This window comes from Choloepus didactylus, chromosome 2, assembly GCF_015220235.1.
Source record: "Choloepus didactylus isolate mChoDid1 chromosome 2, mChoDid1.pri, whole genome shotgun sequence".
NCBI classification, from domain to species: Eukaryota; Metazoa; Chordata; class Mammalia; order Pilosa; family Megalonychidae; genus Choloepus; species Choloepus didactylus.
In genome coordinates this window covers 59,693,197-59,715,976 of record NC_051308.1, presented here as the reverse complement: position 1 = coordinate 59,715,976, position 22,780 = coordinate 59,693,197, and the positions used below count along the sequence as shown (strand labels likewise).

At 54.1% G+C, this 22,780-nt stretch overlaps 2 protein-coding genes across 3 annotated transcripts in view; both read left to right on the top strand.

Annotated features, from left to right (window-relative positions):
* The first annotated feature begins 227 nt into the window (after nt 1-227).
* INAVA (innate immunity activator) lies at nt 228-18,045 on the top strand. 2 transcript variants are annotated; one of them, XM_037825072.1, is made up of 10 exons: nt 228-815; nt 3,603-3,757; nt 4,483-4,607; nt 5,137-5,253; nt 6,016-6,238; nt 11,326-11,379; nt 12,270-12,483; nt 12,757-12,927; nt 14,069-14,753; nt 16,115-18,045. In XM_037825072.1, exons 2-10 carry the CDS (start codon nt 3,703-3,705, stop codon nt 16,205-16,207), a joined length of 1,737 nt encoding a protein of 578 aa, XP_037681000.1. In that variant the 5' UTR covers nt 228-815; nt 3,603-3,702; the 3' UTR covers nt 16,208-18,045. The 2 variants fall into 2 exon arrangements, with proteins under 2 accessions (XP_037681000.1, XP_037680999.1); XM_037825071.1 differs by having other exon boundaries at nt 231-815; nt 12,754-12,927.
* Nucleotides 16,763-22,780, top strand: part of LOC119511719 (maestro heat-like repeat-containing protein family member 7) — a 39,259-nt gene continuing 33,241 nt past the window's right edge. Inside the window, exons 1-5 of the mRNA XM_037806231.1 lie at nt 16,763-16,767; nt 17,385-17,397; nt 18,539-18,704; nt 22,105-22,169; nt 22,628-22,750. Of these exons, the coding sequence (XP_037662159.1) occupies nt 16,763-16,767; nt 17,385-17,397; nt 18,539-18,704; nt 22,105-22,169; nt 22,628-22,750 (372 nt within the window). The remainder of the gene's footprint in view (nt 16,768-17,384; nt 17,398-18,538; nt 18,705-22,104; nt 22,170-22,627; nt 22,751-22,780) is intronic.

Here is a 22,780-nt window from a genome sequence, read left to right as displayed (position 1 = left end):
GGTTAGTGCCCCACAAGACTGTGTTGGGTAGTGGATGTACATGATAAACAGGGAAATGATGGCCTTGTTGTTGTCTGGAATAAAAAGAGAGAACAGCCTGGCCCTCTCTGGGACCCTAGGCCCTCATATAGAGTACCAGGTTTGCTGCCTTGCCTGAGGTTTTTAAAATCCTTATCTAAACCCTTGTTCCCCATTTCAGTGTACAGGGAAGAGCAATGACCCAGTCTTGTCATCTGGCATTCCCCACGGACACGTGCAACTTCACCCTGCTTCGGGGGGCTTCGCATGCCTCAATTTCTGGAAAGGGGAACTGAGGCACAAGGAGGGCAGTGACTGGGGCAGGCAAGTGGGTACTTGGGCACCTCATAGCTCAGCACAGTGTGCCAGGGTCCCTTGAGTCTGTGTAGATTTGACCCTGCTGTCGTCTCCTGAGGCTCCTCCACAGGGAGCCCCTTTCTCCCTGCTCTCGCCTCTGCCCCCGGAAGTGCAGAGGCCCAGGAGCTGCCTGCCGGCTGTTGCCACAACGGGATTAGTTCAGGGAAGGAGTTGCTCACCTGCTCCTCCCCTCTGACTCAAGTCATAACAAGTAACCTGGTTTCCCTGGCCAGGCAGCCTGGGAGGGAGGGGAGGCGGCAGGCGGTGGGACAAGAGGGACGGCCGTCAGCGTGTGGAGACCCGGAGCCAGGCTGGAAGGAGAGCACAGGATGGTGTACCTGTGGCCTGGGACACCCTGAGGTGACATGCGAGCCCCCTCGGCCCCCTGACCTGGGAGCAGGGTTTGTGCCCCCGACTCCCGGACCAACGCCCAGAAGCAGGTGAGGTGGGGCAGGGTGGAGTGGGTCTTCGGGGCCGAAGGGCAGGCTGGCCTGGGAGTGGGGGGACACAACTGCTCCCCCACCACCTGCCTGCTTGTGTCTGGGGGACAGGCGTGCTGGGGGGAGAGGGGCAGGCCCGGACAGAGGTCCTGTCCCTGCGGTTTCCCCCGGCCTCGGTTTCCATGGGAGAAAGGGCATGAACTAGAACCAGGAGGCTCTGGCCTAGGCTTTAGGGCACATCTGTGATGGGGAGGATCCTCAATGGCTCAGGCTGAGGGGAAGTGCACTGGTTTTTCCCTTCCCTTCCTCTGGGCCCCTTCTTTCCTCCTCTGCCTTTTTTGGGGGGACCTCGTTCAGCCTGGCAGGCTGCTTCCTAGGGCCCAGTACTGGGGCTGCCCCTGAGAGGAGCAGGAGCTGAGGGTCTGGAGGGCAGGGAGGGCCAGGGTGGGGGAGTGGATTCCTGTATTGGGTGGTGGGGGTGGGGGTTATCACCTAAACGTCCTTTATCTAAAAGCAATGCCTTAGACACTTAACCTTCAAGAGACTGGAGAGATCAGCACCCACCTGGGTGAGGGTGGGGCCCAAGACCCACACAGGTGGACTCTGGGCCAGGTCACCCACGACTGTGGGCAGATGAGGGGGGGTCTGCTCCTCAAAGTTCTCTAACAGGTCCAGATTCAGACCAGGGACACTATCTAATCTTCACCATGAGGAAAGGAGGCCCAGGGAGAAAACAGGACTTCCCCAAGGCAACCCAGGCAGTAGCAGAACTGACACTTGAATCCCAGCCTCCAGATTTGGGGTCCTGTGCTGTTTTCCCTGCAGTGGACTCAGCATCAGATTGGGGCCTTTGTGAGTGCCGGTGCCTCCCGCCTTACCGCCGGTGTTGAGGGCTGCACCCACCTGAGGTCGGGTGCTGGAGGAGACAGGAGGGGTGCTGAGGCCGGAGGAGACCGTGTGCTCAGCTCTCACCCTGCCCCCCACCATGCCTCCCCAGCTCCCCACTCCTCTCTGCAGTAGTCAAGGAGCCCCTGAGAAGCAGGGGTTGCGTTTTAATAACTTTCCAAGGCAACCTCTTAAAGGTTAATAATTAATTAGCATCACTTCCTCCCCTTGTCCAATGCAAAATCCTCACCTTCCCAGCGGAGGCTGCCTTGCTTCCCAGCACTAGCCTGGGCTTCTGTGGAGGGTCGGAGGGTGCTCGGGGGGCTTAGCCTGAATGGAGGGGAGAGGTGCCTGCTCCTCTCTTGTGTTCTGATGCCTGGCAGGGGTGAGAGTTTGGAAGGGGTGAACCGGGCAGAGAAATATCTGGGGTTCCCAGAACTTATGGCTAATCTCTCTCTTTAGTAGATTGGCAAAGACCCCATATAAAGACCCCCCCAAAAAAAAAATCCTACCATGCATTCTCTAGACTTCATTGCAGAAATGAAATTCCAAAGCACATGGTACATACTGTTTTTAACTGTTGCTAGTGGTACTTTGATAGATCGTGTTGTTTATGTGCCTCTGTAACATTCAATCGTTCCTGTTCTTTGGGTCTTGATAGATGCAGAGGTGATATTGGGGACCTGACTGGCCACAGTCCCCTCCCTCTCTGCCTGGCTTTGTGATCAGCTTTCCCAAGGCCTTCTCTTCTCTCTGTGGGCTGAGATCAGAGGGGCAGGCCCCCCAATCTGGGCTCTGAGGAGGCAGGATAAGCTCCAGACAGAAACTCAGAAGAACTTTCGGACTGTTGCTCAATGGAGCTGACTCAGTGTGGAGGTGGCTGGCTCTCCCTCCAGACCGCCCGCCTGGCCCCGCCCAGCCCCCCAAGCCCTGCTCCGGCCAGCAGCTGCCAGGCCGGGCCAGCTGCGACCCCAGCCAGGGTGTGGGATCCGTGATGAGAGAGGGGCTGGGTAGCAGGTGTTGTTTTTGGCTACCAGTGCCCCCTGGGCTGACACTCCACCGGAATCGTTGTAGGTGCACCACCCAAGTGAGCTCCAGCCCCAGGGAGGCTGGGGAACCGGTGGTCCCTTTTCTATCCTTGGGCTGCTTCTGCTCTAGTCACCACTAATCCCAGGAACCCCTGGCTGTGGAGTACTGGGGGTGGGGCAGACTCCCCCTTGAGGGGTCACCTAGGTGTAGTTGGGGACCCGGAACTTGTTTCAGGGCTTTGGACCAGCCCTCTGGGGTCTGACACTACCCCCAACTCTGGATGAGTGGCCTGGTCTGGAGAGTGGGGCATCTTGGGCTTTGGGGCCCCCAGACCAGGGTTTTGGCTGAGTTCCCAGTGCCCAGTCACTTCCGAGATGTCTTCTCCCTTGGGGCAGCGGAACACGCCTGGTGCCTCCTAGATCCTCCATCTGGGGACAGGCAGCCCCCCGCAGCCCTGACCCATGCAGGCTCCCCGTTCTTCCTTTCCTTTCCTCCTTGCTGTATCCTCCATCCCACTTTTCTAGTCCCTGATTTTTTGTCATCTCTTTGCTCTTTTCCTTGTTGCCCTCCTCCCCAGTTCTGGTGGCTCCTGTGGCCACCACTATTGTCACCCCCAACTTGGGCCTAGAGGACTTTGGCCTAGAGGCCTCTCTGAAGCCAGTGGGGAACGAGAGAACCCACTGAGAATGGGGTTTGCTGGCAAGGTCCACAGAGCCTTATCTGGCAGCTCCCTCAGTGCTGAGTATTCACCCCAGATAGTCCCAGAAACACAATCCTCACTTCCACTCCCCCCCGCCCCTGCGATCTAATTCCTAAGCTCTGTTTGGAACCAAGGGAGCTGACATGCAGCTTCTCTTCTTATTCTCCTAAAAGCTGGGGAAACTCCAGACCACCTACACGCCCCAGGCCAGGCCCAGGCTGGGAACGGTGTCGCTCCTCCCCGTGCTGTGCTCCCCCCTCCCAGAAATCCGCCATGGAGAGTAAGGATGAGGTCAGCGATGCTGACAGTGGCATCATCCTGCAGTCTGGTGAGTGGCGCAGGGGAAACCCCGTCCAGGCCCCCAGCCCTGACTTCCTGAGTCCCCAAGCCCTGGGGCTGCCTGGGCTGAGGCTCCCTGGGATTGGGGTGAGTGGGGAGCTGTGTGTGTGGAAGGAGCGGGAGGCAGGGAGGAAGGAGGCTTCTGCTGGGGAAGGGGTTGGGGCTGGGTAGGCGGGGGATCGTGGAAGGACTGGAGCCTCGGGGACATGCGGAATTTTCTTCCCTGGAGCGATCAGGCCTGGAGTTTCAGTCCTATCTGGAACAAGGATCTGCAATGTTCAACCCTAGGCACAGTGATTATCAAGAGGTTTAAAAATCTTATCTGGCCAGCGTAAAAGTCCTGTCTCTCTGGTTGGTCCGAGCTTGTGGGACCAGTTTGAGTATTTACAGAGGACAATAGAGAAGAGGCAGGAGAGAGGGAGAGAGAAAGGGAGAGGGAGGGAGGGGTGGCAGGAAGTGAAAGATAGAGGGGAGGAGCTTGGGCCATGCCACCTCCCCAGCTACAGGTTGCTCGTGGGGCAGCCCAGCCCTCTGAGCTGTGATGTTGCCGCCTGGTGTTTTGTGGTTATGACGCAGACCACAGCGGCCAACCTGTAATCTGTGGGCAGGCATAAGGGTGTGCGTGCATGTGTGTGCTCCCCTAGGGGGTGGTCAGAGCCTGAGGTCTCCCCACCCCAGCTTCCCTGAGAGCGTGCCCACTGCTGCCTGCCGCAGGCCCCGACAGCCCGGTCTCCCCGATGAAGGAGCTGACCCACGCCGTGCGCAAGCAGCAGCGGGCCCTGGAGGAACGGCTGGAGGCCTGCCTGGAGGAGCTGAGGAGACTCTGCCTGCGGGAGGCGGTGAGAGCCCCAGGCCAGCCCCAGCCCAGCCCTCAAACGTGGGGCCCTCCTGTGGGGCCCTCCTCGGTGGTCTGTCTGAGGAGCCCTGGAGCCACATTTTGGGATGGCAGGGCTGTGGGGAGGGGACCCCGTTTCCAGAGGGCATTCTGGAAATCAAACTTGGCTATGGTATAAGGCATCCCTCTGTGTGCCATTCCTTGACCTGGACACTAGACGGCTGGGGAGAAGGAGGCCCAGGCACAGGGAATGCAGAAGCACAGATGAGAATTGTACCCAGGGTTGGTAGAACTCTCTGGAGGAGGAGGTTTAAGGGAAAGGGGAAGCAGCTTAGCCACGGGAGTGTGGAGGGTGCCCTAAGGATGGGATGGGGTGGAGGGTGGGCAACTGAACAAGTGGGCCAGGGGTACCAGGGCCTCTCGGGAGACCAGTGCTCTGGAAGGATGGGCACAGGCAAGGCCAGGGGCAGTGGGCCAGGTAACTCTTGGTTGTCCAGGGCTGAGCAAGTATCTCGACCTTGCTTCTACCGCAGGAGCTGACAGGCACCTTGCCAGCAGAATACCCCCTCAAACCAGGGGAAAAGGCCCCCAAGGTCCGCCGCAGGATCGGAGCTATCTACAAACTGGACGAGCGGGCCTTGCGCCGGGAGGTGAGGACTTCAGGAAGCCATCAGATTCCTCATTCCCCAAAGGTTTATCATTGAGCCTGGACCTCCCCATCTGGTGGGGAAAGTTTGGCAATCTCCACTCTACCCCATCACCCAATAGGGAGCTTGGCTCCTTTTCCCCAGGACCTTACAAAGAGTTGGAGAAGGACAGACCCAGATAGTCAGGGGAACGTGTGCCACGGCAGGAACCAAGAGAGCTGGCAGCTCGAGGAAGGCCTCCAGTGGGCAGAAGATCAGTTAAGGGCCCCAGTCACCAACCCAGAGAGGCAATAGCCTGTTCAGACAGGTTGCTCTGGCCCCCGGGGCTGTCTTCTCTCTCTCAGCATAGGAGGAAGGATGAGGGTGGCTTGGGTCCCAGGGGCCCTTCTCTACATGTGAGTTTCCCATGGGCAGCCCTACAAGCTCACCTGCCCAGCTCTTTGAGGTCAGGAAAGAAAGTGTGCCACTTTGGTTCCCTTGGCACTTGGCTCAATGGGCAGGCTGGTGGGTGGGTCCCCGTACCTGCTTTTCAGGCTGAAGGTAGTGGCTCAGGTTTGCTCTTGGCCCCCTCCCACCACTCCACCCTCTGCCCTAGGTGCATGGAAGCTGCCGTCTCCTTCCCCTCTGTCCTCAGGGCTTAGAGCCAGGATTCAGAGCACTGGGTCAGGACTCTACTGGGTCTCCTTGGGGCCACCTGCTCTCTCTCTCCCTGAGGCCCCTGAACCCTCTGCCTCTCCCATGCCTCACTCCTGCCCCCTCCCTCAGGACCCCCTGAGCAGCCTGGAGCAGGAGCTGGCCCTGCAGCTGCAGATCACGGAGGCAGCCCGCCGGCTCTGCCGGGAGGAAAATATCAGCAGGCAAGTCCGCCGGCAGCGGAAGCACACCATGCTGCAGGAGGAGAAAAAGCTGAGGGAGCTGGAGCGCTGCCTTGGAGAGCAGCGGCCCAACAGCACGCCCCCTCCCACTGCAGCTCTCCCATTGGGCCAAGGTGAGCCAGCTGCCTGGAGGGCCTTTTGCGTGCTTATAGGGGACGGTGGGCAGCTTGGCTCCATGCCGCGCCATGAGCATTTGGTTAGCACCGTGTGCCCAACACTGTGTTAATGTCCCTATCAGCTCCAGCTGGGTAAACTGCTTCCTGAGTCCACCTCTATCCCATCCATACCCTCTGCCACACAAACTAGTCTTAGCACAGACTTCCTCCATCCTGAGACTCTCCCGCATCTCCCTAGAAAACATCCCGGTCCTTCCTTCCGCATCCTCTTCAAAATATACTGCCTTCAAGAAGACTTCCTAGACAAAAGCCATTCCGCTGGCTGTCCCTGTGCTTAATCCACAGGGTTCATTTAACCGGAATATCCCAGGCCCACCCTCTTGCCTTCCAGGACCACAGGATCTGGCTTGTCTGGGTCTTTCGCTGTGAGGTGTATGTGAGTCCAAGGCTCTTGAGTTGCTGTACTTCCCCCTAGCTGAATAAGGCAGTACAGGGCTTGACTGTTGCTATGCATAACTAATAGCTGAATTATTCTTGGGGAGTGGGTGGGGGGTGGGGGGGCACAGCAGCTATTCATGGTGTTGTTTAGCTGGAAATCCATCACCACCAGTGCCCTGCCCAAGAATCCCTAAGAATCTAGAACCACTCTGGTCAAGAGTGGAATCCTTCCATTTCTGCTCTCTCTGCCCTTGCTGTGCTTGGGTACATTCCCTGAGCCCCTCGGCCCACAGGCTGGTGGCTGTCAGGCACCTAGGGAGCTGCTGATGCCCAGGCTGGCTGTATGACATTGCTGCATCCAGCCGGGGTTACCCTGCAACAGGTCATTCTGAGTCCTTGGGTCTGACTCTTCTCCCTGCCCCAGACCCAAACACGCCCCACCTGGTCTGGACTTGCAGCTCTCCCTTCTGATTCCCACCACAGCATGCCCATGACTTGGCACTTGTCCCCCAGGTTTCCCACACTGGGTCCCAGTCCTCCCTGGTTGGATCTGCTGGCTCCTTGAGGGTGTCACACAGATGAGGGAACTGAAGTAGGGAAGGGGGCAGTGACCTTGAGACAGAACTGGATTCAGAGGCCTCTGTCTGGACTGGGAGAATGGTCTACTTCTCCTGCACTTTCAAGTTCCCATCCCTACACAGCACGTTGGCTTTCTGCAAAGGTTGCTTTCCTCTCCTGCTTGGGAATGCTTGCAGCTATGGAAGCCCAAGGCCCTTCCTGGTCCCACTGCCCCATGGCCCCATGCCTTGAGGTGGGCAGCTTTCTCAGCACAGGTCTCTTAGCAGTTCTCCCTCCCACTTATCACTAATCTAGGGTAGAGAGGGTGTGACCTGACACCTTCCAGGTCACCTCCACAGCCAGGCATAGAGGATGAGGGTGGGGAGGCTGGGGAGGAGGTGCCTCCTTGTGACAGCTGACCCAGTAAATAGTGGAGCCAACTCCATCTCAGGTGGCCAGACTTGTCTGGTTCAAATGGCTCTGGCTTTTTTGAAAAACAAAAAGCTGAAGACACCTGGTCTCTCAAGCTCTGATGGAAAAGGCATTCTTCATCTTTACTCCACTCCCAACAGGGTCCCCAGGACTTGACCTTTGCTTGAAAGGCAGCTGCTGACTTTGGCATGGAAGGGAAGTCTCTAAAGGCCAATTGCTCCATGCTTGTAGGGAGCCTTCAAGGTAGTGAGCATCATCTTGGAAGATGTGCCCCATCCCATTGTGTGTGACCTTCCTTTTCCCCCACCAGCCCTACACTGCTCAGCAGCCTCCTCTGTCCCCCATGCTCGGGTGATGGAGGGTGGGGGACACTCGAGTCGCTGCCACTGTCACTGATGATACCTCTTGCTGGGAGTGGGGAGCAGGCCAGGACATGCCAGGGGCTGAGATGTGGTTGCTTTGGCTTAACCCTCTGTGGGAGGCAGGAGCTGAGGTTCTGAAACCCCTCTCAGGGACTCAGCCCAGGGGAGATAGGAATGTGGAGAAGGAAGAAGACCTGGCAAAGCTGCTGACTTTCACCCTCCGGATTAGGGATAAAAACCCAAACCTTTGACCTCTCTAACTTCAAGCCCCGTTCTTGACATGGGCCTGGCATGCTGTATTCTATTGTCCTGCCTTGGGAGTGCAGAAGGAGGCAGTTCTCGGCAACTAATTCCTGTTTTGTGGCTCTTCCTCCAGCAAGGAGGAAGCAGAGAGGGACTGATAATTACTAGCAGAAAAGTGTTTTTAATTAAAAAAAAAAAAAAAAAAAGGGAAACAAAACAGATCAACAAAAAAAATCCACCAACATCCATGGTCTCCACACAGGGTTTTTTCAATTTGGGAAGGTAATTAGCCAGTACTCTGCAGGTGACAGAACGCAGTCAGGTATTGAGCTAATTTACTCCAGTGACCCTGATGGGAGACGCCCCAGCACAGGCCTCCGTGATGTAGCAGGTGCTTGGTAGAGCCTTTGTTGATCGACAGTGCCAGCCTTCAGCCGTACTAAGAGAATTTCTGTGATGATGGAATTATTGTGTGTCTGCGCTGTCCAATATGAACCTAGAAATGTGCCCAGCTTTGACCAAGGAGCTGACTTTTAAGTTTTATTTAACTTTGATTAATTTTGATTTAGCCACATGGAATTGATGGCTACCATGTTGGACAGCACAGCTTTAGAGACTGCACTGAGATGGCGAGTGTGACCATCGTAGTTACCCTGAGCTGCAGTTAAGGGAGAACCACGCCGGATCAAGGGCAGGGCCGGGTCAGGGCGGTGTAACCAGCTCTCCAGTCCTCAGGGCTGCCCCTGGAAGATAGCAAACAGTCCTCAAGAACCACAGGCCTTGGCTAGCTGATAGATGTGCCCTGCCCATCACCATCCTCTGCAAAGGCAGTGTTTCTCCAGGTTCTTCTCTTTGTGTCGTACCTTTTTGGCCTCTACAATTCTAATTTGCTTGTTTTTATGAAGATGTCTCCTTAGTTAGCCACCCAGGGTCAGGCCCACTCCTTGCACTGTATGCCCTACGAGGTTTAAGAGCTGCTCTGGGTGAAGTTTTTATGTCCTTTAAGTTATAGAGCAAGGGTTGGCCAACTTTCTCTGTAAGACACAAGAGAGTCAATATTTAAGGCTTCCTGGGCCTTATGGTCTCTGTCGTTAACAATTCTGCCATTGTGGAGCAAAGCATCCAGACATTTTGTAAACAAACAAGCTGCGTTCCAGTAAAACTTTATTGATAAAAACAGGTGGTGAACTGAATTTGGCCCATAGGCTATAGTTGGCCAAACCCTGTGGTACAGGAATCCAAGGTAGCCGGAATTGTTTACCTTTTTTAGCTTTTTTCTGGGTAATTACCTATGCATTAGCTAGCTACCAGGAGAGCTGATAAAGGGTAGTGGTTAAGAACACAGACTGTGGTTAGACAGACTGGGTGTGAATTCTGACTAACCATGTTTGATTAACTGCCAAAGGTCGGGTTACTCAAAATCTCGGCGCCTCAGTTTCCTCAACTGTTACATGAGATAGTGATAGTATCTACCTTTCAGGGTTGTTATGAGGATTATGTGAATTAATATATATATGTATATGTGTGTGTGTGTGTCTATATATATATACTTAGAAAAGTATTTGGTACACTAGAAATATTCACTATTAGTTTTCCCTCATCTCCATCCTCATAAACTGGGTGGAAAACACTTGGTAAATTCTATGCAGGATACCTTAGGCTCATGTTTTTTCCTTTTTTTATCATATTTTTTATTGTAGAATATAACATATATACATAGAAGTGATAACTTTCCAAGTGCAATTTAATTTAACAAGTAGTTAGAGAGCAAATTTCAAAGGATATTATAGATTACAGTCCCACAGGTTCAGTTATTTCCTTATTATGAAATACAACATATATACAAAAAGGTAATATCTTTCAAAGTATGATTTAACTATAGCTATACAGGAAATTTCCAAAGTTATTATGAGTTATAGTACCATAGTTTCAGTCATTTCCTTATTGTGAAATCTAACATATATACAAAAAGGTATAACTTTCAAGTTACAATTTAACAAGTAGCTATATAACAAATTTCAAAGGATGCTATGGCTTACAGTTCCACCATTTCAATTTTTTCCTTCTAACTATTCTAATACCCTAGCAACTAAGGAAAAGAAAATTCATAATCCTTTGTTAAATTCCGTCTCATCTGTTGCTACCCTTCCTCTAGTTTAATCCCTTTCCCAATCATCAGGGATGTCTGGCAGTGACCACCCTAACCTGTTCATGTTAAAAAGGGGTGTCAACTTCATGAGCAAAGGGGACACATCTAGTTGATGTTCTTGAAGAGGCTGTTGCCTCTGGGTTTGGGGACTTAGCTGGCATAGGGGCACTCTGGATTTAAGTTTCTGACAAATAAACTTAGTGAAACTTCCATAGAGTATGGATTTCCTATTAATTATAGTCCCAAGTACACAATGTGTAGATTTTTCCCGTGTACCCTTCTGTTGTCAACTCTCTGTGCCCGTGTCATACCTTAGAAGTACATCATGGAAGCACCTATCTGTCAGGCTCATTGTTCAGCTCTGAAGGTTTACGTTTGTTTGGAGGTGATCCCAACTTGAATTGGTCTCGTGGTCCCAGAGCTCAGATTCCCACCTTGTGCTGCTGCTGCTGCTGCTGCTGGCAGCACACGAGTCCTCAGGTTTGTGGGTCCTTGAATCGAGTTATTTTTGTGATGTCAGAAGGTTACAGAAAAGTTGGCAAACTTCTTTCCATCCTGAGGGCTTCACGAAATGGATCTCTGCCATCTCTGCCTTTTCGCTCCACCAGAGGAAGCCCTGGCTGCTTTTGGCAAGTGGGGAAACTGAGCCCAGTGCAGAGAAGTGGCTTATTCAGCCTACGGGCAGAGCCAGGATTAAAACCGAGGCCCTGGTTTCTTATTTTTTCCTACTTCCAAATAATACTTTCATGCCTAATATTGTGTTGAGCACACTGAGTATTTCCCGTAACAGAACACTGTCCTGGGAGAGGAGGCATCAGGCGTGGACTACTCAGCACTGCTGGTTACCCATATCTGTGGGGTTGATTTCCTCACTTTTCTTCTCTCCCCTTTGGCTTCCCCAGAGCTCAGTGCTTCCGATGACAGTTCTCTGTCGGATGGGCTGCTCCTGGAGGAAGGTGAGTGGGGCTTTTGGGGGAAGATCCTCAGGGCTGGGCTCCTACTGCAAGGCCGTGGGGCTGTGGCCAAGTTTGCTAGTGAAGACTGCAGATGGGAAGTGGAGGCTCAGCAGTCAGCTGTGAAGGCTGGGGTGCCGGGGCCCAGGTCTTGGCTTGGACCTGACCTCAAGTCCATGTGCCCCTGCCTATGCTCAGTTGAGGCTGGGGATGTGCTGACCCCTGTTCCATTCTAGAAGCTAAAGAATTTTAACAAGGGAGGGAAAGGTGAATTCCAGCAGAGACTGTGGGTTCTAGCATCCCTGTCTTCAGTTCAGAGCCTTCTCCCTGGGCTTTATTCCATGGTGCAACTGTCAGAGCCAAAGAGCAATCTGGCCACAATCACTGCCCTCCAGAGTCTGGCTCTTAGGGGAGGGAGAGTGAGGAGGTGGGAGGGTGGGAATAGCATTGGAATAGGAAACCCAAATCCACAGTTTTAGTACCCTGTTTACAAACCCTGAGATGAGGGCTGGTGGCAAGCTGGATCAAGAAGTTGGCGCAGACCTGCCCATGGGAGTGCCAAGTCAATAAGGAAATGGGCATGGACCCAGCATGAGCAAGAAAATTAGGTGAACGGAAGGCTGGCTGCACCGTGAGCTAAGGTCAGAGAGCAGAGGAATCGAAGCCAAGAAGAGTCAATCTGGGGAGGCTTCTTGAAGGAGGCAGGTTTAAAATAGGGTTGTGAGGAAGGAAGTAAGTCCCCAAGGAAGAGAAAGCAAGTTTGAGCCTCTGGGGCTGGAGCCATGGCCTAGAGCAATCGGACGAGCCAGCCAGGGGAGGGAGAGCTCTGGAGGTTCTTGTTGGGCCAGTTCCTCCAACTGCTACCCCTCAGCGGATTTCTCTTACCCCTGCAGAGGGATCCCAAGTGCCAAAACCTCCCCCAGAGTCCCCAGCCCCGCCTTCCCGGCCTCTCGCACCCCAGAGCCTTGAGGGGCTGCAGCCGGCAGGACCTGAGACTGGGGGCCTGGAGCGAGCCCCAATCCAGAACAGCCCCTGGAAGGAGACCAGCCTGGACCACCCCTACGAGAAGCCCAGGAAGTCTCCTTCTGAGCCCAGCAGCGAGTCCAGGTCAGGGCGGGGAGGAAAGGAGGGTTGGGAGCTGGTGGGAATTGTGCTGGGGGTGCCCATTAGCTGAGCGGGTGGAGGAAGGGACCTTGTAGGAGACCACCACTCTCCGTTGTATGATGGTCGAGGAGTGAACTTTGGTAGCTTCCCAAGGGTGCTGCCAGTTTGCACCACTAACTTTAGGGTTCCCTCTGCTGTGTCCCCATTTCTCTGAACTTGAGCCATTGGGTGTGGAGGCGTTCCTGCTACTGACTGTCTCTAATCCCTTTGCAGCAGCCCAGCCACCACTCCGCAGGACGGGCCTAGCACCTCCAGCTCGTGGCTGCTGGAGCCCGTCTCCTGCCAGGTGGTTCCCATCCGCGGGGTTTCTGGCCAGCGGCAGGGCCGTACCAGTGCCCCCACGACCCCGGACATGCAGGGGAGGCGCGGGCAGTCGCAGTCTCTGAGGTAAGAGACAGGGCATCCCAGGGACACAGAGGGAGGGAGAGGACCGACCCTCCAGAGTTTACGGCTGGAGGCTGGTATCTTCTAGGATGCAGGCGGGACACCCCTGGGGTAACACGTCCTTAGGGCCCTGGTTTCTCCTTAGACTCTCTTCTTGGGGCACCCCTTGTTTGAGACTGTGCCAGAACCAGCGAGGGCAAAGACAAGTCATTCATGAAGCAAGTCGTTTGCTTCCAAAGACCCCAGTTACCACTTTCTGTGTAACTTGAGTTTTTATGCTTGCCACATTCTTCTGTGTTATTGTTTTATTATTTTTTGATTGTTTTATTATTGGTCTCTGACTTTGGGCAATTCACATTTTCAGTTGATCTGTGTCACTTTCTGAGTCCCCTACTACTTGGTAATCATTCAAGTGACTGACTTATGTCAGGCAGTGTTAACCACACCACCCGGGGGCCCAGGCACCACCCAGGCATTGCTGGGTTCTTCTCTCAGCTTCAATTCACATGTCAGGCAGCACAGGCCTGATGACAGCTGGAGACAACTAATCCGAAGTATAGCAGTGGATTTCGTATTTTACGTATCATCAGGACCACCGCAATGGCACAAACAAATGGGCAAATTAGAAAAAGGCTCCTCTCTGGGCAGACGTGGCCCCATGCCAGGGTGAATTAGCAGAGGAAAGGCTGGATTTCAGCCCGCATGTGCTCTTGAGGAGGGTTGACCTGCATCCAGCTGCCCTGCCCACCACATACAGCTTTTCTACATGCAGTTCAATACCTGGCAATTTCAGCCTCAGCAGATCCTGTTGATGGAACATCACTGAGCACAGTGTTCCTAAAATGCCTGAAAAGACATGACATTTGTTTAGCATGCTCCCCAGCTGTGTGAAGGAAGCAGCGACACATCTGCCTGTGAAATGGAAAGTGTGGAGTCTGCACATTAGGCCAAGAGGACGTTTTGGGGAGTGGTTTGACCCAAGGCCCGTACATGTGTGTGCATGTGTGTGTGTGTGTGTGTGTGTGTGTGTGTGTGTGTGTGTGTGTGTGAGATGCTCTGGTCTCACTTGTTTCAACTCCATTCCCTGAGCACAGCGCAGAGCTTTTCTACCTCCCAGTCTCAGTGCCCCTGCTTCTCCCCTCAGGGTGGATTCCTTCCGGGCCAGGCCGGAAGGCCGAGGTCGCAGCGCCTTTCCCCGCCGCCGTCCCACTCACTACACGGTGACAGTGCCCGACTCCTGCTTCCCCATGACCAAGCCCCCGCTGCCCCACCCTGCCTACCACTCCTGCTCCGAAGACAGCGGCTCCGACATCTCCAGCATCTCCCACCCCACCTCTCCGGGCAGCAGCAGCCCTGACATCTCCTTTCTGCGGCCTCTCTCCCCACCTGAGCCCCCTCGCCACCATGGGTCCTGGGGCCCAACCGGCGGGAGAGAGCTGGCTGCCCACTACCCCAAGCTGCTGTTGCCCGCTGGGTATTTCCCAGCAGGGCGGTACGTGATGGTGGCTGAGGGCCCCCTGCCACCAGGCGAGTGGGAGCTGTGCCATGCAACCCCGGGCCCTGCCTATGGGGAGGAGGGGGCCTCCCTGCGCTACCAGCGGCTGGTGCCCGCTCATGGCCGCATTGTGCGGACACCCTCCCTGAAAGACAGCCCCGCGGGCCGGGGGCTCAGCAAGGCAGCTGTCTCCGAGGAGCTCAAGTGGTGGCACGAGCGGGCTCGCCTCCGCAGTGCCCGCCCCCACTCGCTGGACAGGCAAGGGGCCTTCCGGGTCAGGAGCCTGCCGCCAGGGAGAGAGGGCTTCGGGCGAGTCCTGGGGCCCCGGACACAGGTACGTCTGCTCTGGTGGGACACCCCTCCTGGGCCTGCTGGAGAAGCGCTGGCCGTGAAGGAGGTCCAAGAATAGAGATGTAATCCCGCAGCCTGGTGCCCAGGTAGTTCCCAGCTGGGAAGAACAGGCAAAAAGTCATTTCCTCTTGGCTTTGGAAGGCATCCATGACTTCCCTGCAGCACCTCCTAATTTTGCCTGCCATATCTGGCTCAAGAGCGCATAATCTGGTGGAGATGATCCTGGAAGATAGCTGGGATTGTTCTTTCTTAATGGCTCCACAGATAATTCACAAAGCAGATAAACCTTTGTTCCTAATCGAAAGTTCCATTCACATTTGTTCTGTCTGAAATTCCCTGACTTTTAGAGGCCCAGGACAAGGGGAGAGGGTGGAAGTGTGTTTGCAGAAGGCAGAATTTGTGATTGCCTGCTGGTCAGCTTCCTCCATGACATACCTTCCCTGCACCACCTTGAGAAGCAGGCAGCCTGGCATAATGGTTAAGAGTACAGACCCACACAGACCCTCAAGCTAGATGACCTGGGTTCAAATCCCAGTGCTGCTACTTATTCGTTATATGACTGCGTAAGCTACTTAACCCTTCTGAACTGTTTCCCCCTCTGTAAAGTAGGAATAGCAAAGTACCTATCTCATAGGGCTGTTAAGAGGTTTAAATGAGTTAATATATGTCAAGTGCATGATAAGTACTACATGAGTGATATTATCTGGAGCCCCAGGGAGCAGGGTGATGGGTAGCATATAGGATATAGCACCCTGGCTTGCAAAAGGTGGCTGCCCCCGTTTCTCTGGGCCCAGTTTCTTCATTCTGGAAGCAGAGATAGCACACATGAACCCTTTCTTTATTCTTTCTCCCTGGTCCAGAGGGCTCTTCTGCAGGGGATGGGCTCCAGAAGTTACCAACAGGCTGTTTCTTTGAGACCCAAGATTCCCAGCAGGCCCAGCTGCATGTCCCTCCCCCACCCTCCAGTTCTCTGGGCTGCAGCTGGCAGCAGCCCTGGCCCCAGTCCCAGGCCACACCCTCCAGCTGACGTGCTTTTCCCTTCATGCGAGCTTGGACCTGTCCTTGGCCTGGGCCTAGCCCATCCCAACCTGCTGGACAGGGAGGGGGTGATGAGAAGTGAGCCCAGGAAATGGGAAGGAGAAGGTCAGGGTGCATGCCACACCTTGAGGGACTGTAGAGAGGGAAATAGATTCAGAGAGATCTATGGAGAGGCAGGGCTGAGTCCAGGGCCAGAGCTGGTTCAGATCAGCCATCACTAAGAAACCAGGATGGTGTCCCTAGACTTGTCCAGACATTTCTACTTGATTCATTCACCTATGTCTCCTTTCTTCCTGACCCTGGTAGGTGTCCACGGTTTGTGTGCTCCGGAGATCACCTGAGGGGGCCCCTGTGCAAGTCTTTGTACCTGAGAATGGAGAGATCATCAGCCAGGTGTAACCCTGTGCTCCGACTGCCCCCACCCCGCTGCTGGAAAGACTGTGTCATAGCGGGGTCAGGCTGAGACCTACCCCACCTTGGAGCATCTCCCTTCAGCTCCCCACCCCCATCGCGGGTCGATGACCTGGAGCTGAGGGTTTTTTTTTGTTTTTGTTTTTTTACAGTTTTGTTTCAGAAGCCCTGGCCTGAACATTTATAAATGTTTTGTCCTCATGATCACTGTAAAATTGTAATATGATTATGCTTTGTCCCCCAGATCCTGGCCTACTAGACTTGAGGCCTTGCCTGTCTGAGTGCATGACACATGGCAGGGGACACTGGGAGCAGAGGGCCCAGTCGGGGATTCCTTAACCCTCTGTGTGCTCTGGTTCTAAGAACAGCCCCTGGCCCTCCTGTCCCACTATTGCTGGAGGCTGGAAGTGGCATGTATCCATGCACATGATTCCCCATTGCCTGGGTTTCTAGGAATCTGGGTACCGGAGGGATTCACTCCCCAGCCTGGGCTTGGGGAGAAGCTCCTACCCCTTTTATAATGTGCTCTGTGATGCACGCACCATGTGGTAGGTAAAAGATCAGCTTATCCTGTGGAATATTGTCTTCCTGGACCCTGCTATTCTCCTGACCCCATAAATCCCTTTATGGGCCTCCGTCACTGTATCCTCCCTGTGCCCGGTAGTCTCCCAGCATCTACTCAGACTCCTGAGTCCTGAGGTTGAGGCTTCCCCAGGTTGGAGCATCAGGGGGCTGGGCTGGGGGTGGCCTGTGGCGTTGGTTGGTGGAGAGCGACCCACCCTTTGACGCCTTCCCTAGGCATGCGTGGGCTTGCAATCCCCCCAAACATCCTTTTGTCGTAGTGCTAAAAGCCAACAGGCCACCATAATATCCTATGAATATTTTTGGAAAAGTGCCACTTTTATGTCATGTTGTTGGGGGAAGGGGGAGGCACTGCTCCGTCTGTGCCCCTTCCAGCTATGCTTCTGCTCTGAGTTGGTAGATTTCTCTTAAAAGGGAAAGTCCTTATTTATACAAATATGGGAATATTCATCCCCAAGCTCTGAAGAGATGCTGATTTTTCTGAGAGGACATTAGTTAATTGTCCCTGTTGCTGACACTGGGACATGCCTGGAAACTGCCTATGCTAAGACCCTCCAATAGCCCTGGGCCTTCTTGCTGCTAGGTCAGACACTCAGGTAAGGATCCTTTTTCAAAGAGAAAGAAGCTGAGTTCAGGTTAGGAGGGGGTAGGGAGAGCTGAGTTCTGATTTTACTCATTCAGAACCCTCTTTCCTCCAAGTTCACTGGATTTGGACACACCAGGAATACAATTTTGGCACCAAGAGCTTTAATGTACCCCAAAGAGGCACAGTTCTCCCAACTGGAGAGAAAGCACTGTAACTGATTGTACAAGGGGGCCCACGGAAGGATTGAGGTGGTCCATCAGGAATTTGGGGTGGGGGGTAGAGGAGCCCAAGGCAGGGCTTTCCTCACCATATTCTTACCACATCTTGCAGCAATCCTAGGTTTTTGAATTGACCTTACTCCCCAATTATGTTCTCATGCCCTATTTTGGATGCTGTTATCTTCTGGTTTGTCTCTAAGCCCTTTTTCCCTGTGTACAGCCGCCCCCATCCCTTGTGCCCTCCCCTGCTGCCTGGAGCTCCTTGGATGAGCCAGGAAACATCTCAGCACCACCCCCTTACACACTGAGGGCCCTTTATATTAACTTATTGGTCTTATATAATGCCTGGTGCAGTTGCAAAAGTGCTGTGTACTCATCTGCAGGGCCAGAACTCCCTGGGTTTTAGTGCCAAATACTTCAATAAAGTCTGTTCTTTGTGATTGGCTGTGCTGATAATGGGTTTTTTTGTGCTGAGTGTTCTGAGCCAAGGCTGTGCCCAGCCCCCCGGGATGCACACCCCAGGTGGGAGAGCCGCCTGGCCTCCCCAGCTGGTCTGGCCAGGTCCCGGGAGCTGTGGGATGGGCTGGGTGGTGGAGGCACAGGTTGGAGGCAAGTTCTGCTTCCGTCAAAGTTCCCTCAAAGGCTCCTCCCAGGCTTGAGGAGCCGGGGAGTGGGACACTTCCCCGGGAAGAACAGGAATTTATGACTGCCTCAGAAGGGCTGGTGTGTCTGGGCCAGTCGAGGCAGTGGTTAGAGACGGGATGTGCCTAAGTCTCCAGTTCCTCGAGGCCATTCCCGGAGCTCTTGACTCCCCCAGGAGAGTGGAGGCTCTAATGAGAAATGGCCCCTTTCCTCAAAGCTGGAAAACTGGGGAACCCCCTTGGGGTGGTAAGGAGGAGGGGCTCTCTACAAAGCCCCTCCCTCTGTCCCTAGGCAAGATCGCCCGCAGCCCCTCCCTCAGCCAAGGGACCACTGGGGAGCTCTAGCTTAGCTGCTTCCACGCCTGCCCTGCAGGGGCCGCTCTGGGGCCGGGGGCACAGCGCCCCCTGCAGCCGCGGTGCCCAGGAGAAGCGCGTGCCCTGGATCCGTGAGGCGCCCCGTGCGTGAGGTAGAGGGCCCTGCTCGTCTGCCCCTCTGCAGCAGAGGCAGAGCCTGGGCAGATGCCCGCGGGTAGGGGCAGCTCCAGCCGTGCCCTGGGTCCTTGGCCCTGAGGACCGTGGGAATCTGTGGGCTTCAGAGGCCTGGCCCACGTACCCTTGGTGGTGCTCTACCCTTAGGAGAGATGGGGTGGGACGGTGGGGGCTCCAGGGTCTCTGGAGAGGTTGTGGGCCTCCTGACCCCAACCTGGACATCTTTAACTTATCTATGAATTGTGGGGAATGGGGGGCTTTATTTTGAATATTAGACGGTTATGGGGGGGAGGGGGCAGCCCAGGGGATGACCTGCCTGAGGAGGCGACTCCCCAGCCGCAGGACTGACCAAGAACAGCTAAAGGAACCTTCCTTGCTGAGATGGGGAGGGCTCCCGCAGCGCAGGTTTTCTCGTCTGGGGATCCAGAGCGCAGGGCAGTGAGAACGAGGCCGAGCAGAAGTTTCTTTCTGTCTGCAAACAGGTTTCCCTGGGCCGTGTCTCACAGGGGGCAGGCATTTGAGGGGCTCTTAGTTTTCCTACCATACAGGGCAGAAGCGAGACAATGAATTAGGAAATGGGGACAGAAGCCTCGGGGAAGAGGGGGGCTTTAGGATTTTAGTGGCAAAACCCTGGAGACAATTCAGCCCGAAGGCAGAGGGATGGACACTGATTCTGGGAGTATGCCTCTGAGTCAAATTTCCCCTCAGTGGATGACTCCTGGGCAAGTAAGGGTGAATCAGGGCCCTTCAGAGGGTTTTGTGTCTTCCCATGCGGAGGAAACAGGAAGCTGACAGTGGGACCCACCAGGCACCCCGTCACTGCTCAGCACATTCCTTTTTTCATAAATGGCCAGAGCCTGCCTCTTGCAGCTTCACCCCTCGAGCGGAGGGAGACACTGCACCCCTAGGAAGGCACATCTCATGCCTGGCCTGGCTACCGTTCTCGTCACAAGCTGCAGCCGCTGCCCTGAGTGTGCAGATGAATCCGCATCCCAACCAGGGAAACACAGACAGAATAACCTCACAGCAGTGGGCTCCACATGGCTTTTGGAAGCCAAACTTAAGGGGTGAGCAGAGGGCCCCAGCTCCAGCTGTGAATCAACTCAGGGCCACGGTTCAGAGAGGGTGGTGGTTGCCCGGCCCTTGCTCAAGATGTCAGGTGGTGGGAGTGCGTCTGCCCACCTCTGGCTGCCCCTCTCCCAGCTCTGGTCTCTGTGTGCCTGACCCTTTTCAGGCATGCCTCTTTGGGAAGCCGAGCTGGGCCAGGATTTGCGTGACACCTCACCCAGCTGACAGCTATTCAGGAGAGCTAGCCTGCCTCTTTAGATACCATCTATATGCTAACAGCTCCCTCACTGACATCTGCAGCCCGGACCCCATCCCTGAGTTCCAGACTCTTTAATCCAACTGTCTGTGGATAGTTCCACTTTGATGCCTTGTAGGCATCTCAAATTTAACATGTTCAGAACTTAATTCCTGATTTTAGCCTCAACCACAAAATTGTTCCTGCTATAGTCTTGCCCATCTCAAAATAATGGAACTCAATCCTTCCCGTTTCCCAGGCCAAAAATCTCAACTTCTGTCTTTCATACTCCACATCAAATTCATTAGCTATTCCCATTGGTTCTACCTGCAAAACAGACACAGAATCTGACCACTTGCTCCTCACCGCCTCCACCTCACACACTGGTACAGGCCAACATGGTCCCTTGCCTGGGTTATTGTCACAGTCCTGCTTCTGCCCATGCCCCCTGCTGTGATCCACCCTTGCCCCCCGCCCCCCCCCAAGTTGGTCCTCAACTGAACAGCTAGGGTGACCTTGTTAAACAAAAGTCAAACCTCATTCCTCCTTTACTCAAAATGCTCCCTGGGCTTCCATCTCATTCAGCCCCAAAGCCCAAATCCTTACGATAGCTCACAAGGCCCTCAAGATCTGTCCAATTTCCTCTCTGCCTTCATTAGCTACCGCTCTCCTCTTGGTTCCCCCACTGCGGGCACACAGGCCTCCTGCCACTCCTCAGGCATGCTAGACAGGATGCTGCCTCAGGGCCTTTACATTTGCTGTTCCTTCAGCCTAGGATGCTGTTCCCCCAGATCTCTGTAGGGTGCGCTCCTCACCTCCTTCAAGCCCACTCAGATTCAGTCACTGAGACTCTGACTTCTGTGTATGCCTGCATGTACAAAGCTATATGGGCAAATGCAAAGCATTTTTTTTTTTGGTGGATAATACAGAACAGTGATTCCTGTAAGGAATCCCCTGGCATGTAAACTCCATGACAGCAAGGATTTTTGTCTGTTTTGTTCAATATTCTGCTACAACAGTGTCTTTAAATAGTAGGTACTCAGTGAATATATGCTGAAGAATGAGTTTATTGATTCCGCTCCTATCATGTTCCAGGGATTCTTCTCAGTTTTTTACATCTATTAAATAATTTAGTCCTCACAACAATAACAGAAACTGAGACCCTCATCCCCATGTCACAGATGACGAAACTGAAGTGTGGGGAGTTTAATTTGCCCAAGAGCACTCCTTGCATGCATTAATTCAATTAATTCTTTGCAACAGTAGTAGACAGTTTCATCTTCCCCATTGGGGAAGCTAAAATTTAAGGAGTTTAATTTGCTGAAGGCCACAGGGCTAATAAAGTAGAATTGCTGAGCTCTGAACTCAGGCAGTGTTGGCAGAGCCTGTGTGTTTTTAATTGCCGGGCTTTGGCTTCAAACCCTGTTCCCAGGGTGCTCGTTTTGCAAGGCAGTGTGCAAGAGCAGCAGAAGGCCTGAACCCAGACCTTGGCGCCTATTCGCTGGGGAGTCCCAGCTCTGCCATCATTTCCCACCTCTTGCCTCATCCCCTCCCGACTACCCTAAGGATAGGCAGGCCCCATCCCTAAAATCAGCCCCCTGCCTCTGTGACTAGACCTGGGTCCTGGCCCAGGGATGCCTGCCCTGAGAGCTTCACCAGCCCAGTTGACAAAGGAGGTTTCAAGGCTGATTTGAGGTTTCAGGTCCATTCCAACCAGGAATTTCAAAGGCCTTCGAGGACAGTCCCAGAAAGTTGAGGCCACTAGGGGTGATTTATAGGCTTTTCTCCCCAATTGCTCTACTATCCCCGGCCAAGACTGATGCAGAAAAATCTCTTAACTAAACCCCCATGAGGTGGCCTTTCAGCTTTAGGTCCTGAGGTCCACCTTAGGGTACCAGCCTGCGGAGGCTGGTTCTTGGAGTCGGGGCACCCATACTGGACCCTGGTAGTTTGTTTGCCCGCAGGGAGAGGGGTGTGAGCCGGTCAGCATGACTGCTTTCCTGTTTCATCTTATTAGATGTTTCTACTGAATCAGCCAAATTGTCTCCAACTACATCCCTTTTCAGGATTGCGCCAATCGGAAACAGAAGCTTATCAGTTCATTATGGAATATCTAAGCCAAGATCAGCAGGTAAGGAAATCCTCTGGCATCTTTTGAGAATGGGGAAGAAAAGTGGAAAAAAAATACAAAAAAAACCACACACAAAAAAAAACAAAAAGCAAAGAGGTGTCACGCTTCCTTGGGTTTTGGACACCATTTCTGTCTTGGAAGCCATCTGAAACTCAGCCTGTGGGACAGCGTGTCTGGGACTTAAGCCCCAGAGCTCCCTTCCTGTGTGAAGGAATGAACCCCTGGCCCCTCCTACCCCAGAGGGCTGCAGAGGGGGCTCGGCCTTGGTGAGTACCAGCCCCAGGGATGGGGACACTGGGCTGAGGAAGTCAAGTGCACAGTCCATGCCCTGGCCTGGCTGGCCTGAGGGCTGGGTGGCTGTGAGGGCAGGGCATGGGGCCAGGGTCTCGCATACAGCCAGGGGCCGCCCAGGCGCTGAGGCCCAGCTCTTGGGCAGGAAGCTGTGTGTTGTGTCCTAGCCTGAGGTCGACAACCTGAAGTTCCTGAAGGCCGTGGAAACCTTGAGCGGTGCTGTTCGTGCCCAGGGAAATGGCAATATGAATGACTACTATCCCCTCATCACACTGACCGAGAGAATCGAGGTGAGAAGAGGCCCGGGCTCGTCTGGGAGT